The 16,788-nt window shown below is 37.1% G+C and overlaps 1 protein-coding gene across 1 annotated transcript in view; it reads right to left on the reverse strand.

Moving 5' to 3' along the window:
* Positions 1–14,782: 14,782 nt before the first annotated feature.
* GPR158 (G protein-coupled receptor 158) overlaps positions 14,783–16,788 on the reverse strand; it is a 413,352-nt gene continuing 411,346 nt past the window's right edge. The window contains exon 11 of the mRNA XM_027841527.1: positions 14,783–16,258. Within this exon, the coding sequence (XP_027697328.1) occupies positions 14,783–16,258 (1,476 nt within the window). The remainder of the gene's footprint in view (positions 16,259–16,788) is intronic.

Genomic DNA, 16,788 nt, shown 5'->3' on the forward strand with positions numbered 1-16,788 from the left:
AGAAAAAAAATCATAGAGAAATAGTCTAATGGCATAGAATAGATATACTTGGCATCCAACCAAATATGTACCAAAAATAGTGTTTGATAAATGAATGGCAAATGAGAAGTAGAGAACAGATTCATTAATTAAAAATGTACTTCGGAAAAGTGACAATTTGAAAGGAAATGGATTTAGACTCATATCTCCTACCATGTGCCTCAGTGACTTCCTGCTGGATGACAAACTTAAGTTCTGAAGAAAGGAACTATAGAAAAGACAGAAGAAAACCTCCTAATGTAGTTATCTCAATTATCAGAGGACAGAGAGTTTTTTAATAGTCCAACAAATAGAAGGAATTAATAAGGAAGAGATGCATGATTGATCACATTAAAATAAAAAATTCTGCCTGAAAACCAACATAATTTAAATAAAATGAAAAAGATAGAGAAAATATTTGTGGAAAATGCAATAGATAAAAACTTGACATCTAAAATAGATAAGAAGAGATAAATAATAAAACAAATAAATGACTAAATATAGATAACAAAATAAATAAATTACATAGATATTAAAAAATAGATGTTAAGAACTTATCAACTTAGCACAACCTTTTCCTTAATTCTATGATGGCAACACTATTAATTTCTTTTCCTCCATGAGGAATGAAGATTTAATCTTACATATGTTATTTTTAAACAAGTGAATTAAAAGGGAAGAGAGTGACGAGGAACAAGGAAAGGGTACAAGCATTTATTAAGTTCCTAAAAATGTGCTAGGTGCTGTGCTAAGTGCTTTAAAATATTCTTATTTAATAATATTTGATTTGTGTTTCAAAAGAAGAAACAAGTTATGAACATAATCACTTGAAAATATTCAACCACACTAATGATCAAAGAGATACTAATTAAAACAAATTAGAATTTTCACCTTTCACATATAAAATTGGTGCAAATGATTAAGAGTAACAAAGAACAATGCTGGCAGATCTGGGAAGAGCCAGGTATGCTTATTCCTACAAGTGGAATTGCAAAATAGATTTTCTGCAAGGCTTTCTGGAGGGTAATGGCACTATACAGTATAAGTTATAAAAATTATCATGCCAATTACCCAATAATTCCATGGTTAGGAATGTACACTTAAGTGACATTTTAAAAAGTAATATATTGAAAGATTTTAATAGAAAATTTAGTTGTAATTATAAAAACCCTTCAAGTAACCTAAATCATCAATGAGGGAATAGTTAAATATAATGAAATGCAGTAATGGAATTTAGACTGGCAGAGATAATATGATATAAATAATACATAAAGGACAATTCGAAGAAATTTTCCTATTATATTATATTATATTAATTATATTATATTATATTAATTATATTAATTATATTATATTAATTATATTATATTATATTAATTATATTATATTAATTATATTATATTATATTATATTATATTATATTATATTATATTATATTATATTTATTATATTATATTTATTATATCATTGACTTCTATTTGTTGGGGCCTGGTTGGAGGTTGAGTAGGTTTGTTGTTGCTATGCTCGAGGGGATTCTGGCCATTTTGGAGTTTCAGGATGTCTTCTGAAGATGAAACTCAGAATTTGCTTCTGTCCTGCTCCAATAATAGTGTTGGTATAAATTGGACTTTGGACAACTGCCCCAATTCCACTAATCTTTCCAATGTGGCTTCATCTTCCTCAGGTGATTTTCTTGACACTCTATCCAGGTTGTGGGTACACCAGTGACTCTGGGAGGCCAGACTCTAGTGCGCAACCAAAACCTCAGAGTCACCCATCCGTACTCCAAATGGTGACTGGAGCATTGAAGGCTGAGGGAGACAAACACGGTACCTCTGTAGCAGCTATTAAGTACTATGTTTGCCAAAAGTATCTAGCTGTCAATATGAAAAGACTCAAAAACTTGCTGAAACAAGCATTGGTCAAGGGTGTTAGGGATGGGGTGCTTCTGAGACCATGAAATTCTGCTGCTACTAGAATCAGGGGAAGATTCAAATTAGTGTCCAAGGACAAAACCAAAGTGACCTAGATTAAGAAATCAACAGAATTTGTCAAACCCCGGGGGGTGGGAGGGAAGCCTGCTAGAACAAGTGCAGCTGGAAAGGCTTCTTTGGAAGCTTTGACCAAGCAGAAGTTTTCTACAACCAAGAGGAAGGTTCCTGCAGAGGTTTTTACCAAGAAGATTCCTGCAACCAAGGAGAAAGTTCCTGTGGAGGCTTTGACCAATAGGAAAGCTCCTGAGGAAACTAAGAAAGCTACCAAGATGGAGGTGGTCAAGGGGGATTCAAAACCACAAGGTTCTAGAGCCAAAAAAGATGTGGAGGAAGTGAGAGCCAAAGCCACAGGTGTGAAACCAAAGGCTAAAATTCCCAAAGGCAAGAAAAAAAACCTCATGTTTCACCCAAGAAAGTAGTAGAGGAATGTAAGAGAAGCCTCTGAAGCATCCTCCAAGGCCAGAAAGCAAAAGGGACCAACTAACATCCAAGCAAAATCCAGAGCAGCAGTTGCAACGTCTAAACTAGAGTGGCTGAGGAAAGTGAAGGAGGCCAGTGAGGAACCAAAGACATAAAGACAAGTTGGATGTGGGAATCAAGACTTCTCCCTCCTAATAGAAGGTTTAGTTAATTAATTTAACCTCTCAATTAAACCTTTTACCTTTGAAATAAACTTTTTTTCTTCTATAGAATGAGGCAGAGATAATGGTATCCACTTGTTAATGAAGTTTTTTTTCATTAAAATTATATTTGTTATAAAGAATAATATAAAGAAATATGGAAAGAATTGAATGAAATCACATAAAGCAAAACCAGAGCAGCAGAGTTAACCATTTGATCTGGACCAGTGATTTTACAGAGTAGGGAATTATTGGCATGGGAACTCTCTCCAACAATGCAGAGCAGAACTGGCCTGGAACTTAGGCTCTTAGAAGGGTAACTGGGGTACTGGGAGATTAAGTGACTTATCCATGGTCATATAGTATCAGAAGCAAAACTTCAAGCCAGATCTCCTTAACTCTAAGAATAAACTCTCTCTACAGTATGCCATGCTTCCTTTCAGGTATAACTGTATAAAAGGAAAAGTGAATAAGAATGAAAGGTCAAGAGAAAATTCTGATGGAGACTAAAAGAGAGTTCCTGAAAAGATTTTATAGCATTTTATGTGTAAGACATATTTAAATGTAAATTGTTACAAAGCAAGTTTTATTAATTGTATGTATGTACCGCATTAATAATAAATCATTAAAATATGTATCATCAACTCATATTGGAATATTTGGACATATGCTATAAAGAAATGAGATCATTCAATGAACATACTGTCATTTCCTTACTTCTGTTTCCTGAATTCAGGGTTGGTAAAAGTCACTCTAGGTAACCTACTAATATGATGTCCTTTATATTTTCTTATTCCTACATTAGTTCTTCCTCTAATTATTAGCCTAAGGGTCCATCATGGATTCTTAGGATTCTCAGCCTTGGGGTCTATGAATTTATTTTTAAAAATTATTTGAATGAGAGAGAGACAGAGAGAGAGAGAAAATATTATGTTTTCAAAGATCCCATAATTCTGGCATTAATCAGTTTAGCCTCTTCCTTTGACACTGCTATTAGTATCACACCATCCAGATTCCTATTTCATTCAGGAGAAATGATTACAGTAATGAGAAATTTTCCCTACACACAACTCCTGTCATGCCACAAGCTCCCAAAAAGCTACTAAGAATGGTTCTGTTATTTGCATGTAGAGGCTACCTCACCCTTAATTGAGATTCAAACACACTTGAATTAGAAATACTTTCAAGACATTGAGAAAGGTATGAGCAAATGCATGTGATTTGGGGAATTACACAGTTTGAATGAATGAATGAAAGGACATCTATTAAGTATTTACCTATGCTCAGCACAATGTTTTATGCTAGGTATACAGGTAGGAAAGTGAAGCACTTTGCTATCAAGAGGCTTTCATTCTAATAGGGAGAGATAGCACATGTAGGGGGATTCGACTAATAAGGTGTATTGCAAGGCCCAGTAGTACTTAGGTGCAGAGAAGATGGTAAGGGTCAAGGGTCTAGAGGGTTCAGGAAGGTTTAGAATCAAAATAAATAGCAAATCCCAGATACTCAGAAGGTACAAAGGCAGGCAGATGGCAAGGCCAAGTTAGTAGTTGATGGCACAGTGGTTATGTGGATGGCAATGCTATGAGTTCATCTCCTTGTCTACCAAAAGAGTCACATCTCTCCTGTTGAAGAGGAAGGCAAAGTGTTTTGTTTTGTTTTTTTTTACCATGGGATTTCTTGACTGCCAGATGTAGACAGTCATTAGCATAAGTCCTGCTACCACTGCTGTCTACCTACCTTTCCTGCCCCGATGTTCTCAGGAAATATTGGGGCTGCTGCCATCCTTCTAACCACTCACTCCTGTTACAGCTAAGCTTTCCCAAATGCCACATGAAGCCTGAGTGGTGATGGAAATAGCGCAAACTGAGAAGTAGAAAAGACCATTGTGGTGAGGTTGAGGTAACTGCTTCTGGGCTCCTTGGGATTGAGGCTAGGTTACTGTAGAGCAGTTGTAACAACTCAGGTTCAGATCTGCTACTGCTGCCATAATCATTCTCCTCCTCCAATGAGTAGAACAACAGGCTGCTTTTACCAGCAGCCTTCTCAAAAAAGATTGGGGGATAAGTAGTTAAATTTGGTGGAATATAGAATAAATGTTGGGGGATACTGTGAGATAAGGTTTAAAAGGCAATATAATGTCAAATTTTGGAGAATACTGAATCCCTTACATGCACACACACAAAAAGGATGTAGAAACACCACCATCAACAAACTGGAAACAAAATGGCTATCTGTTAATTAGGGAGTGGCTGAACAAATTGTGATATTTAAAATAATGGAAGAAACAATTTAAGAAACAAGTATTAGAAATTCAGAAAAAAAGTAAAATTAGCAAAGATTTGTATGAATTGATGTTGAGCAAAGAAAGCAGAACCAAGGAAACAATATACATGTGATCACACTCATGTATAGGAAGAGAAAAAAAGGCAACAGTATTCAGATTAATACAAGAAACAAGCTTAATTCCAAAGCCCTTGATGGAACTTTTTTTTTTCTTGTTAAAGAGTCCTGGGCTATGATATGGAAAGATAGATATATTTTCAGATGCACCAATATGTTTATTTTTGCTTAGCTGCAAACTTTGTTTTCCCTCAAGGGAGTGAGGTGCAGAGGAGGATTATTGGGAAATGACCGTTATTTTAAAAAAAAAACTATTAATGGAACTTTATTTTTAACCATAAATTGTCTTTATGTGGTTAGAGATATGGCTCTAAAGCTCTGAGAAAAGGTCAAAGCTAAAGGTAGAAGGTTGAGAGTCATCTAATTGAAGGTAATAGTTGAAGAATTGGATGAGATTCCCAAAGATGATGGTGTAAAGAAAGAGAGAAAAGGACTAGAAACAGATTCTTGGGGAACAAACATGTGTGTGTGTGTGTGTGTGTGTGTGTGTGTGTGTGTGTGTGTTTTGAAGGAGACAGAAGAGAAAGAAAAATAAGAAGAAAACTCATGGTTTTCTAATGCCAATAAATGAAAGAAGATCCAGAAAAGAGGGGTAGTCAAGACTGTCATATGCTGCAGACATCAAGAAGGAGAAGAACTGAAAACAACGATTGAATTTAGTGAACAGGATGTTAATGGTAATTATAGAGAGAGTGGGTCCAGTCCAATGAGAGTAAAAGTCAGATTATAGAAGTTTGAGATGGAGAATGGGTTGTGAGAAAGTGGAAATTTTACATAGTTATCTTGCTCAAGAAGTATGGAAACCAATGAGAAGAACAAAACAGAATGGTGTTGGATTGAGTAGAAGACTAAAGGGGAAGCTTTCATAGTGTAACAAGTGCATCCCACCTCTCACAAAGGGCATGTGGACATCCACTAACTTTCTGAACTGGTTTGCTCAATACAACCTGATCTCACATTGTTTAGGTTTAGGTTCCCAGACAAGATCCACCAAGTACTAAACACTCAAATTCTTTCTGGGTGATAAGGATGACCCTCTAGAGGTAGAATATGTCTTCCTATTCACCATTCTAGTTCTTAAGCCCCCACCAATGTGTTTATGTTTACATAAATCCAACCACTCACAATAAACTTTTAGATCTTAACAAAATGACTATTTATTTTGAACAATAAGGCAAAATCATATCAGAGGTACTCATATATTAAAAAGCAAATGTAGGAATGACAATTATATCAAAATTTATAAATAAACTTGAGTAATGCTCTTCCACTAACATTTTCAGTTTTTGTTAGAGAGAGTGGACACACACACACACACACAAAAAAAAAAACAACTGCCAAGGAGTCACATAAGTGAGGAAAACTTCACTCTAGAACTGTAACATTTTGAATCCTCTTTTTGTCTCAGGAACTTTCCATAAAATTTGTTTGATGAATGTAGTTTCTGTGTTAAATAGGTGCTTCTAACTGCTAAACTGTGCTGATCTAAAATTTACTTGACTAACACCATAACCTCACTGGGCATAAGGTCTCACTCAAACTATTCGATCAGCTGAGTGACTTCTCTAATTCCATGACATTCCTCTGCTCAGCTATACTTAGTCCTCAACAGCGACTTTAGTATATATCACTTGGTATACATCACTTAGCTGATGCATTTCTGAAACCTGTCTTTTCTCATTCCTCCTTTCTCCTTTCTCCTTATGCCTCTTCCTCTCTGTCTCTGTCTGTCTCTCTGTGTCTCTGTTTGTCTGTCTGTCTCCTCCCCTCTTTCCAACCCTATTTTAGCTTTGGGTGGTAGCCATGCTCCCACCTAATGTCTGTAAGATAAATTAAATTTTCCTTTAATCATAAGGCAATTCTTATGTCCATATCTCTCTAGTATACTCTAGTGTGTCACATTAAAAAATCAATAACAACCTTCTCAGAACTCTGGGTCAGAGTAACCTTTTTTCCAGAACTCTGAAACCAACTGCTACATGTGAAAGGGAAGTATCTGACAATAGAATTGGGGGAAACTGAGATGTTTGTTGGCAGAGAAAAAGAACAAGTGGGAAGGGAAAAACTAAAGATGTTGAGATATTGGAGAGAGGGAGGGGGAGAGATGGAAGAAGAGAGTGGGGAGATCACTGGAGCAAGATCCTAGATGAAAGAAGAAGGGATAAGATATCAAGGTTGCTTATCCAGGAACTATTAGCAAAGAATATCAATATGATCTTTTCTTGGATGGCCTTCTAGACCAAAGGCTTGTTCCAGGGACACATGCTGTGTTGGAATCAGAAATATGCAAAAATAAAGTTTTCATATTCTGATTTTAATACTTTTATCTTAGCCACCTACTCCAGATTTTTTTTTGTATCTGTTCCAAGGGAGATGTGCTTATTGTTTACATGACCCAGGGTTTCATTCAGGGGTTTGCAAATGAACAGGCTCTGCTGTGTACTGTTTGCTTTTTACCACCTCCTTGAGATCAAACAGAAATGAAGATTTCTCAAATTAAACATAGCCCTATGAAACAGCAGCTAACAGCCACCACTGAAGTAAATATGCAAGAGGACTAGGGTGGTATTTGGGTGGTATTTGGGCTATGTGAAAAGATTTGGGTTTGCTCTTTTCATGTGTGGTGGAATAATGAGCTATAAAGAACATTCTGTAGAGGCACACTGGGCAAATCCCAGGAAACCTTGGGCAGCTTTAAACTGATATTATTTATCTTTCACGTTTAAGCGAAGTGGGATTTTTTTAAATGATGGAGAAAGGGCCTAGTAGACAGCCTACACTACTTGCATAATTTCTAAATGATACTCCAATATATGATGCAGCATTATTTTGTTTAACAAAGGGTCTTTGGAGTTGGGCATGACCAGGTGCAGTTGGTGAGGATTTGTGGAGAGCAGAATATATCCCATGTAGAGTTAAGACTCCCCAAAAAGCTTATTTATTAAGCCTGATAATTCTTTTTAACATTCAAGATCTAACTCTACACTGTCCTCCCAATTTTTATTCCAAACCCATTTGTACTTAAGCATGTCATTTTGTTTTTGTTTCAGGGATTAGTATTTTGGATGCTTCTTTTGGTTGAACATAATTTGATCAATCACAGCTTTGTGGACATGTACCTCCCCTGGGTTGGCATTATGAAAAACTACGTGAAACTTAAAACACCTAGCTGCTCCAAGGAAGAGTGAGAGGATTACAAGTTAATCAATCAACAAGAACTGATTGGGTGTCTACTATTGGCTAGGTGTTGGGGATACAGACAAGGATGAAACAGTAACCTGCCCAAAAGGACTATACTTTCTATTAAGGGAAACAACATTTATGAATACTTGTAGCAGCCCCACAGGTTTACTTTCCAAGTCCCACTAGCACTGGCAGGCTAGAGTTATTTTGTTTTTTTCAGATCACTATAGCTCACAGACCCTTTTCCATTGTTCTCTCTATTACCAGTCACTTAGTGATTGGTTGTTGTCTTTCATTCTTGAAGAGGACCAAAATGACATCACTATGTTAGCGTAAAGGCAGAGTGTGTGCACAATACTGTAGTTGATCAGACCAGTGCCAGCCACTTAGCCATTAACCATCGTCACTATCCCTAGTACTCACATAGTGCTCTAAGGTATGTCAAGAACTTCACGTATCTTACCTCATTTGATCCCCACAACAACTCTGTGAGAGGTGGGAAGGAAACTGGTCACATCTAAAGATTAATTTAGCTAATTAATTAATTAACTGATCACTGGAATAGTAGGCTTTCTAAATGAGAGGAATGAGATGCTATAAAGAATCCACTTGCATTTTTATCTGACCTCTAACAATTCACCCTATGCCTAGATAAGTTCCAACTTGCTTAATTTCCCCATCTCTAGTCACCATTTCATCTGGGGAGGTTATAAGATTGAGAATTTGGCAGTGTGATGCTACTGCAACCTGTAATATGTCAATACTGAGGTAGTGGATCTACTGTTTAGAACAGACTGAGAGGTCAGAAGGCTCATTCTGTGCCTGCTTTTTTTTTTGCATGCCTGGCTTTTGACAAGGGCCTAAGCTAACTCGTTTACCTTCCTGTTGTTTCAGTGGGCACTTTAAGAAAACTGGCATCATCAAGAGATTTGTTCTTTCAACTCCAACTTGGAAAAAGTAGTGAGAAATGTAAATGTGAAACTTTGTCATAACTGGATTTTACTTTCCATATGTAGAATACTGTTTTATTGGTATCTTCACTCTCACCAAGGTAATTCCTTTATCAAAAAAACAAAACAAAAAAAAAAAACCTCTTGAACGGGCAGCTAGACAGCGCAGTGAATAGGGTTCTGCCCTTGGAGTCAGGAGGATATGAGTTCAAATCTGACTTCAGATACTTGACACTTACTCAGATACATGACCCTGGGCAAGTCACTTAACCCCAATTGCCTCACCAAAAAGCAAAAACAAAAACAACAACAACAACAGCAACAAAAAACTCTTGAAATTCACTTTCTCCCTTGTGACTTTGCTACCTAACTGGAAGATAGCAAACAATTTCCCCCTTTATACCATCCTCTATAAACATGCAAATCTCAAAACTCTCCTTTCTCATCTATTCCTCCAAAATACACAGATGTCATTATTTCTTTCTATACACCTTAGCACCTAGTATAGTACTTATGAATAAAATAAAAATATCTATTAAGCATCTGTTGTATGCAGTGTACTAAACTGGTGACTGGGGGGGGTGAAAGGAAGGACAGAAGGGAGGAAGGGAGAAAGGAAAGAAAGAAGGGAAGAAGGAAGGGAGGAAGGATAGAAGGGAGGAAGGAAGGATTTATTAAGTATCAACATGACACCTACTATGCACTAAGCATTACACACACCTGACAAACATATCATTTGTCCTTCACAACAACCCTAGGAGGTAGGTGCTATTATTATCTTCATTTTACATTTGAGGAAACTGAGACAGACAGAAGTTAAATGATTTGTTCAGTCACACAGGTGTTGTCTGAGGCCATCTTTGAACTCAAGATCACATACAGAACATTGAAAATGCAAGGGATCTTTCACTTACTCACTGGGACAGTTCCAGAAGGCATGAATTTAAAAAGAACTTAAGGGAAGAGAGAGTCCTGTAAAGTCCGTGAATTGCCATGGGCAGAGTTAAACTTGAGCAGTAACCTGAGAAAAGTTATAAGGGCCAGAGTTGTCAGAGCAACTAAAAGGATCAGTGTTCCACAAAGTTTCACACAAAAATGTGATTAATATTATAATTATATAGATGGAATAAAGTAGACTGTTAAAATATTTTCATTTTACAGGAAAAATGAAAGCTCAGGCCTGGTGAGAAGGCAGAAATAGGAGCCAATGATTAAAGTACTAGAGAAAGTCTACCTCTTGTGTAAGAGAAACTTCCAAATAATTACACATATATACGGACATATATGAGGTGGCTTCATCAGGAGGTAGTGGATCCTTCATCAATGGACATCAAGTCAATGTAACCAATAGGTGACCATTTATCAGAGCTGTTGAAGTAGTTCTCAGTCAAATGCTGGTTGGCCTAGATGCCCCTTTGGGTTTTTTCCAACTCTGAGATTCTGTGATAAGTTAAATCTTTCACAGAACCACATGTGGATAGCAATGGTGTGAAGAAAGAAAAGGAAGACAATCTTATCACTGGACAGTTTGGGTTGTCTTCCAACTTTTACCTTTTATATACTCACTGTATGTATGTGTGTATATATGCCATATGCATTTATATTTGTGTAATAGTACATATCTGCATATACATATCTGGGTGTATTGTTAACACACTGATATTTCTTCAAACATAAGGGAAAACTTTCTAGTAATTAAGAAGCTAAAAAGAAATATGGGATGCCTCAGAGAGGTAGTGAGCATTCTGTCATTGGAAGTTTTCTGGCTAAAGAGAGATAAACACTTATTCGTGACGGTATAAAGGGGAGTCATGCTTTCCATAAGACATTGAAGTAGATAGTTCCTACAACTCTAAAATTTGTTGAGTCCATGATCCAAAAAAAAAAAATAGCAAAATTCAGCCAAGCCTCTAAATCCTGTGTCTAATGAATCCAACCAATCTGGATACAGAGACACCCCTTCATCTTTGACATCAGTGTGTTTATATCTGAAGTTTTGGCACCATGTAGACACGACCAGAAATTATTTCTTCTGAAAGGGAGAGATTAAGTGACTTGAATAAAGTTAAATAGGCAGTATCAAAATCAGAATCTGAGCCAAGTTCTGACTCCAGAGTCAGTGCTCCTGTGCAAAAACTGTCATTGACCTCAAATCCCATGTTTGCTCAACTATACTGTTTAGATGGAAATAAACTCACTTGGTAACAGGCAGGTGCACAGAATGAACACAAACCAGTTTAATATAAATGTGCTTTATTGCAGAGAAGTTATATTATTTACATGCTGCAACACATCACAACATAAATCTACCAAATATTTCCTGTTGGATGCTGTAGGTTGCCAGATAATAGTTTTAGAACCACAGAATAAAGTGAATAGACTTACAGTGATATCGACTCTACAACTCTCAGGAGCTACAATGCTAGAAGTCAAACGGCAGTGTTTTCTCAGTCCTACCTGTCATTGCTTGCATGCAGAAACCTAAGGAGCAGATACAAAAGTGCTGTCGATTCTCCAATCTATATGGCCACCAAAGCATACAATGGGTTGAGTAATTTATTCATGTCTTAAAGCATTTAATTCTTGCATAAAACATACAGGTCTATTAAGGTTGGCATAAATCTATTTACTCATAAATCTGGATTAGAAACAAAGGAGTAATGATGCAGCCCATACATGCACAGAAGGACAACCTAACAAATGTTTGTAACCTCAGTGTTTGTTGACTTCTCATTTTGATTGATTTTGCTAGCAAATGCTTTTAGTTCTAGATTGTAATTCTTTTGGCTGAATATTACACTGGTGGAGAACAAATGTGGGTCAAAGAATGTCACATAGATGTAATTTAGCATGTCTCATTGAAGTCATGTCTCTAGCAAGATCAGTCCAATGATACTTGACTTCTTACTTTTTGGAAGTTAAGTTGCAATAAAACTGAGGCATATGTGAAATGACTCATTGGGCTGAAACCCACTAGCCTAGGGAGAAAATAAAACTTTTAAAAAATAGTACTTTCAAGGTCATCACAAGGGCATTTCTTGAGTGATCAAGTATGGGGGAAGGGACCAAAAAATAGATTCTCTTCATTTCCACTTGATCTTGGCCTACCAACCTGAGTACAGCAACAGGCAAACAAATGATCACAGAGGGCACATGGATAGCGGGTAAGATAACAGAGAGGCCCCTACGTGACTTGTTCTGGAACAAAAGAGCTGGGGAGACTTTAATGGTAAAAGGAAGAGAATTCTTGGCTCCTGTGTTATCCCTTTAGGGATAAAATTCTTCATGGGCTTCCTGTTTTCTGCTGGCAATTCCTTTGTTCTTTTCTTCCTCTTGAATTTTGTCCATATTCCCTGGCTAAATGAAACCCAATCATTTGGGGTTAGAAATGAAAAGGGCAGAATAGGCACTTGACATACTATTATGTTTGGAACAGGCAAGGTGATGTCTATTAAACTTTAAATTAAAATACATTTTCAAGTTTAATTTTTTCTAATAAAATAACACTAAACTTGTATAGGAAATCTTACCAAGGTCATATTGGCAGCCAGAAGTCAAACCAGAGCCCAGACAAAGAAACTGTCTACCCAAGACAAGGCTTGAGGATTATAACTGGCCTCTCCCTTGGTGTTAGTCATTCAATCAACCAACAAGTATTTATTAAGGACTTACTATGTGCTAGACACTATTGCTATCTCAAAGTAACTTTGAGCCTTCAGTATAACACACGGGACTTTAATTATCACAAAATAAACCCCTACATATCCTGGAGAGCAATTTTCTGGCATTAAAATATGTCCATTTATAAAAAATAATATAAAAAATGTCCCTTTTTGCCCCTCCCTACATCTTACACCCTAGGCAACTACCTTGTTTGCCTAGCCTCCTCCTGGATCTTAGCAAGCTAGTGTTTTCAGCTTTCCCCAGTCCTACAGCCATTACAAAAGAATGACTTTTAGAACACATACCAGTGGAATGTTTTGTCATGAGGCAGAGTCTTATTCTTTTATTATTTCTTCAGTCCAGAAATATTACAATGGGAAGCCACGGGATATGGAACTTTCCCAGTGTTTAAGAGAATGAAGGACCAACATCACCTTGTTGCAATTAAAGTAGATAGGGTTCTGAACCTAAGATTGAACTTAAGAAGTGGTATTCCTACCTGAACCAATAAGGGAATCTAAAGTCTATAAGGTGAATTGACTTTACATTCAATATGCATAATCCAAAAATATCCACGAAATTATCTAGATGCAAACCCAATTTTTCTTAGCAGTTGTTTAAAAAAATAATCACTTGAAAGTGCTATCAGGGAACACCTCCATGTCTTTCCTCTGAAAGGCAGATTCCCTGGTTGTATAGTGTAGCTAGAACTAGAATAATGTCATTCCTTAGAATCTACTCTTTCCAAAAAAAAAAATAATAATTTAAAGCATATTTTCCTCACCCTTAGCTCTTCCTTTCGATAGGGATGCTAAGTATGAAATACTGAGAAAAATAACAATGATTGACGATTAACCAGAACAATTGGTTTAATGTCTGGCTTGTAACAAACAATGGATAAGTTGTCCTTAACTCATTGAAATATACAGCTAATTAGGACCACTTGATCGCCAGTATCAGTAGAGCTTCTGAGTGCTAACATAGAAGTGCAAAACAAGTAACTTATCTGCATAAAAACCTTGAATAATACCATATCAAACAAGAATGTGAAAAAGAGTCAAACCCAAATTCACAAGATAAATCACAGCCTAAATCAAAGAATTTTCTCATACCAAATTATGGCCTCCCAAGCCAGGGAAAGCTTGCTGAACTTCTAAAAATGAACCAAAGTTGTAGATAGCAGGTATGTTGTAAGGTGCAATGACAATTGAGTACCTGAAGATTGCATAAACATGTTGTTGTGTCACATAATATCAAAGTTATTTGCAAAAATTATACGATCTGGAATGCTTGAATATGAGACACAACAATGTACCGAAACATACATTTATAAGAAAATGAGAGCAATCAGTAATATAAAATGTATTTTTGGGATGCATTAAGTTAGCAGTGCTATCAAGGTTAAATGAGTAAAGTGAAAAGTTCATTTCAGTCAGCTGCTCAAGGATATAACTTTTCTTCATTTCTTAATTTTTTACCAAACACTTTCTATATGATTTAGAATTCCCTCCATTTGTATCTTCAAAGGTAAATTTCAATGGGGGATGGGGAAGAGCAAACCTTAAACGAACATTTCCTTTAAATACATAGTATCCCCAAAACCTTTGTGTTAAAACTGCACTAAGACTTTTGGGACATCTTGTATTTGCACCTTTTCTCTAGATTATTAAGGAAATTCTTTTAGAGGTGGGGAGGGGAGAGAAGTGGGAAAATTGTCACTCTGGTATTTGTTCCCAAGGTATCTTCCATATCTCCAACTCCAAACTCCTCTACCCTGGTTGAAACCTTATTGTCTTCCATTGTCCCTCCTTGATTAACAAGTTCTCCTTGGGAATTCTCTGACCCTCCTACTCTTTAGTGGATAGTGACATCAGGGTTTCTTCTTTTCTCTTTTCTTTTTTCACAACATTCCTTTATGGGCATGCTACACTTTGAAAGTGTCCCAAACCTCTTATTTGCGGGGTGTTGGTGTGTTATTTTCACTTAAAGCAGAAGAGGCCAACGTGGCTACATTTCTCTCAGCATTTGGTAAGCCTGGGGTCGCATACTCCCAGGGACACACCTCGGCTCTGGATGTTAAAGGCTGCTGAAAGTTATTACTTGAGTTAAAGGAGGCAGATGAAAGCATGTTTCCCTCAGAGAAAGATGGAGTTTTTTTCTGGTCTCCTATTTGGTTGGTATTTTCTTGCTCTGCTTTTGATGCTACAACGTTTGAAGGCAGTTCATCATATTGACCCACACAAACCTTGGCTGAAGGATGTTGACCGCCATTTTCACCTTTCCCACCCCCAGGGAGAAAGTGAGTCTTAGCATTCAAATGCTGTTTTTCTTCTTCAAAAACATACTGTTCTGGGCTCTCCCAAGGGCACACTTCAGCCTTGTCAACACTTTTTTGATTGGATTGCTGATAGCCTTCATTGAGTTTAGGCTTGTGCTGAGATTTCTCCTTTGGATGGGGAGGGATGTTTTTCTCCATTTCAGAAGCTGCAATAGACACATGTTTCTGAACTTTCGATTCTGAAGGCACAGGACCTGGTGTCAAGTCATAAACCTCCCAAGGACATACTTCCCCAATGTCGAAGTTATCCTTTAGCAAGCCTAGGCCTATTTCAGAATTGGCAGTGGGTGCACTCACCCGCTGTTGTTTCATAATTCCAGATTTTGGGGGTTTCCTTAGTTCTTCAGAATGAGTGGGATTTTTCCAGGCAGAATCTTTAGTCTCCATTTTATCAGGGTTGGAATGTTTTTGGTTGAACTCTTTGCCTTTGAGTGGTGGTTTGGGGGATTTATCATTTTCCTCTAGGCCTTGAATTGATGTTTTCCCAGTCAAACTAAGAGTCTTCTCCTTGGCACTTGCTATAACACTGAGTGACTTTTGTAACACAGATGTTCTCGGATGTCCGGGCTTCTTTTCTGAGCTGAGGTTGTGAGCACTTGCTGATTTACACACCAAAGGGACTGACTCAGTGGATGAAGCCTCCATGTTTTCTGTAACCCTCTTGTTGATTTTTTTACCTGGAAGGGAGTCCAGTAGAGAGTTCTCTGTGGTCTCTACTTCGTTTTCTGTTGGGATGCTATTGGACTCTTCTGACTGGTCTCTAACATGATCATAAGTACTGTGGGACTTTTTTAAGGAGAAGACCCGGTTTTTCAGAGACTCTTCCTTTGCCTTTACAATGCCACTGGACGACTCTTGGGGGTTTTTCCTCACAATGACGGCATTTTTGGTTGCGTTGTGGTCCGTGACCTCCTTATCCTCCTTAGAGCACTGTCTGCTGACTGTTTCCGGGATCTCGGTAATGCGCCTCATGATGGAACGGCCAAGGCCCTTTTTTGAGCACCGCTTTTTCTGGAGGTGTGGATTATTTGTGATCATCTTCTTCCTTTTATAGATTTCCAGCTGAGCATAGAGTTTCTTTAGCTCATCCTGAGAAAAGAGAAAAACCAGAGGGTTACAAAATGAAGGCAGTCAACTAAACAGGACAATAAGTGTGAGTCAAATTAGATAGATCTGAACATTGTAAGAAAATAGCATCTGAACAAAACACCTTATTCCTTTTTTTTTTCTACTATATGGTTCTATTACAAATTTGTGTTTAGTTAGAGACTGACCTTCAAAAGAAAAATAGTCTAAGACCTCACATGACATATATTCCATACTCATTTTTCATTGAGCACCTACTTTGGATTTGTCATTACTATGTTCAGGATTGAATCTGGACTACCACATTATGGATTTATTGATAAGACATAACCAAGCACTTCTTTGGACAAATTATGAAGTTATTCAGAAAGCGGTTCCCAAGATGCTTGATTTAGGTCAGATTGAAAAGGTTTCAAAAATACTAAGTAATTACACAGCAGATCATCTGCCCAGAAGCAAAATTCTTCCACTAGTGGTTATCATAGCCTGACATGACCAATTCTTCATAATATGGCCCTCCATCCTACCCGTCT

This window comes from Vombatus ursinus, unplaced genomic scaffold (genome assembly GCF_900497805.2).
Source record: "Vombatus ursinus unplaced genomic scaffold, bare-nosed wombat genome assembly UNPS02014861.1, whole genome shotgun sequence".
NCBI lineage: Eukaryota > Metazoa > Chordata > Mammalia > Diprotodontia > Vombatidae > Vombatus > Vombatus ursinus.